General features: G+C 39.8%; 1 protein-coding gene across 1 annotated transcript in view; it reads left to right on the top strand.

Annotated features, from left to right (window-relative positions):
• Positions 1 to 2,365, top strand: part of mlkl (mixed lineage kinase domain-like) — a 23,430-nt gene that overhangs the window by 13,816 nt on the left and 7,249 nt on the right. Inside the window, exons 5-8 of the mRNA XM_015397960.1 lie at positions 524 to 624; positions 692 to 827; positions 1,778 to 1,862; positions 1,935 to 2,089. Of these exons, the coding sequence (XP_015253446.1) occupies positions 524 to 624; positions 692 to 827; positions 1,778 to 1,862; positions 1,935 to 2,089 (477 nt within the window). The remainder of the gene's footprint in view (positions 1 to 523; positions 625 to 691; positions 828 to 1,777; positions 1,863 to 1,934; positions 2,090 to 2,365) is intronic.

Below are 2,365 nucleotides of genomic sequence, written 5' to 3'. Positions count from 1 at the left end.
AATGGAGGATGTTCTTCTTCTGAGTAGATCATCAAAATAGGTGCTCCTACTAACTGTCAATCATCCTGGTGATGTATTTGCGTAAGGCCCTCCTTTGTGCTCGTCCTCATTTTCACTTACTGATGGTGAGTCTGACATAGTGGAAAAATTGCAGATCTTCTTTCCCCACACGTCTAATAGACGTTCCCTCTCAGGAGCGGGTACAGGGTTGAGCATGTGCATTTTTTCTTTTTTTTAAGTTTTTCAAAAATTCACGAAATTCCTCCACTATACCTCTAATTTAGGCTTTTATAAACTGTTTCAGAGGGGGGATCATAGCGCTCTGCATCAGCAGTGCTGTGTCTGCCTCCCTGCCAGCTCCCAGATCAGCTTCTCTGATTGGTTGATGCGGCGCGTCCAGCAGCTAAAGTTCGATGTTTCCATCTCCAGGCTTTATATGTGAGAAGGAGGATTTTACATTGAGCTTCATTTGTTCCAAATAAAGCTAATTTCAGCATGTGCACCGTTTCTTCTCCACCTACAGGGAGATAAAGTCCATCTTCGATAAGGAGGTTGACAACATGAAACGGTTCGAATCACCCAACATCCTCCGCATGTTTGGCATCTGCATCCAAGGGGAGAACAGTGAGTATTGTTCAACACAAGGTTTAGTGCAGTTTAAAACAGCATGAAGTCATGAATTTCCCTGCAGCTTCAAATCCGGAGTTCCTCGTCATCATGGAGTACTGCAAAAATGGAAGCCTGCGAGATTTTCTGAATTCCAAACATGAGCTGTTATGGACCAGGAAGGCTTCCATGTGTCTGGATGCAGCACAGGGACTTTACCGGTTAGTCTGCTCGTAAATGATCTGTTGTACTTACACACGGAGAGCGGTTGCTTAGGAAACATGATGGTCAAGACTAGCACGGAAAAATGAATCCAAAATAGTTGCTTAATCAGCCTATATGAGGGTTGAAAACGTGTCTAGAAGGAAGCCATTCTACATTTTAGTTTTGTGGCTGTTTAACTGAAGAGAAATTAAGGGGAACCTCCATCAGTAACAGAGTCAGAGGTTGTAAATCTCAGTTATTCTGTGAAATTTCTGCGACTCTTTGCATTTTGCAGCTGTGAACAGGAATTTTATGCAATCCTAATGATGAAATCTAAGGTTGGGAATTCTTGGAATACTCTCATGAGCATTCTCAGAATCCACGGTTTCGATGCATCAAATCCTCTGTCGTTGTTTAAGTTACACTGCAGGCATCAGTGGAAAAAATCCAAATCTAGATAAGTCAATTTTTCTTAAAATAAGTGCATTTGTTCTTGAATTGAGGAGGTAAGTGAGAAACTTTGCCAATGGAATAAGACAATTTACATTAAAAACAAGAGAAAACAACTGCATTGTCTTATTACAAATGTATAATACATAATCATCTTTTTTTAAGAGTAAAAATGCTTGCTCCATTGGCAAATCATCTTATTTACCTACTTAAATTAAGGGTAAATAAACTTGATTTAAGAAATCTTTACTTATTTCTAGATCATTTTTACAGCGTTCCATTGGCAAAGTGTCTCACCTCCTTCATTCAAGAAAAAATTCACTTATTTTAAGAAAATATGACTTATTTAGGTTTCCATTTTTTGCAGTGCAGCTGCAATGCAGCTGTGTTCAAGAGCACATTAATAACTTGTTAAGTTGTTACCTAACGTTAGAAAGCTGAGGTAAGAAGTGTTTGACAGATGCCTTTTTTATACGGATAAATAAATAAAATGATCTTTGATAATTTTGCCTCTTAGGCTCCATCTGTCTGAGGAAGTAAGCAAGCTTCATATGGGCATCACCAGCAGCAAGTTCCTCGTGGACGAGAACTACAGAGTGAAGGTAGAGAAGCCAAAATACACTGGGATGACTTGCTGCTAACTACTAGGACTTCTAACACTCTTCTTCTGTCAGCTGGGAGGCTTAGAACTGGCCAAAACAGAGACCTCACTAAAAAGGACGGCTAAGGACAAAGAGAAAGATAAAGACATCAGCTCAGTGTGCTACTCTTCCCCTCAGCAGCTGGGCAACATCAACCACACCTACAGCAAGGAGTGTGAGATCTACAGGTCTGTAGCTCTAGGGCCTCCAGCAAGTCATTCAATACTATGACTCATGCTACATTCACACCGCATACACGCAGAAGCAGCGGCTTCACATGCAAAGTCTATAATGGATGTCAGGGGTTGATGTTAATAATTTTTACCACTTGCTTGAAGGGCAAGTGACTTTCACATTTCATTTGCCCAGAAACAGTTTTTACTTGCCCAGTATAATGTTTGATAAATATAGTTCCTAATATTCATTTTTGTATAGATATATCAATGAAACATGTTTGTTTTTTA

Source organism: Cyprinodon variegatus, unplaced genomic scaffold (genome assembly GCF_000732505.1).
Source record: "Cyprinodon variegatus isolate N-32 unplaced genomic scaffold, C_variegatus-1.0 Scaffold899, whole genome shotgun sequence".
Taxonomy (NCBI): domain Eukaryota; kingdom Metazoa; phylum Chordata; class Actinopteri; order Cyprinodontiformes; family Cyprinodontidae; genus Cyprinodon; species Cyprinodon variegatus.
Note: the sequence above shows the minus strand (reverse complement) of the source record. Positions and strands in the feature narration are given on the sequence as shown.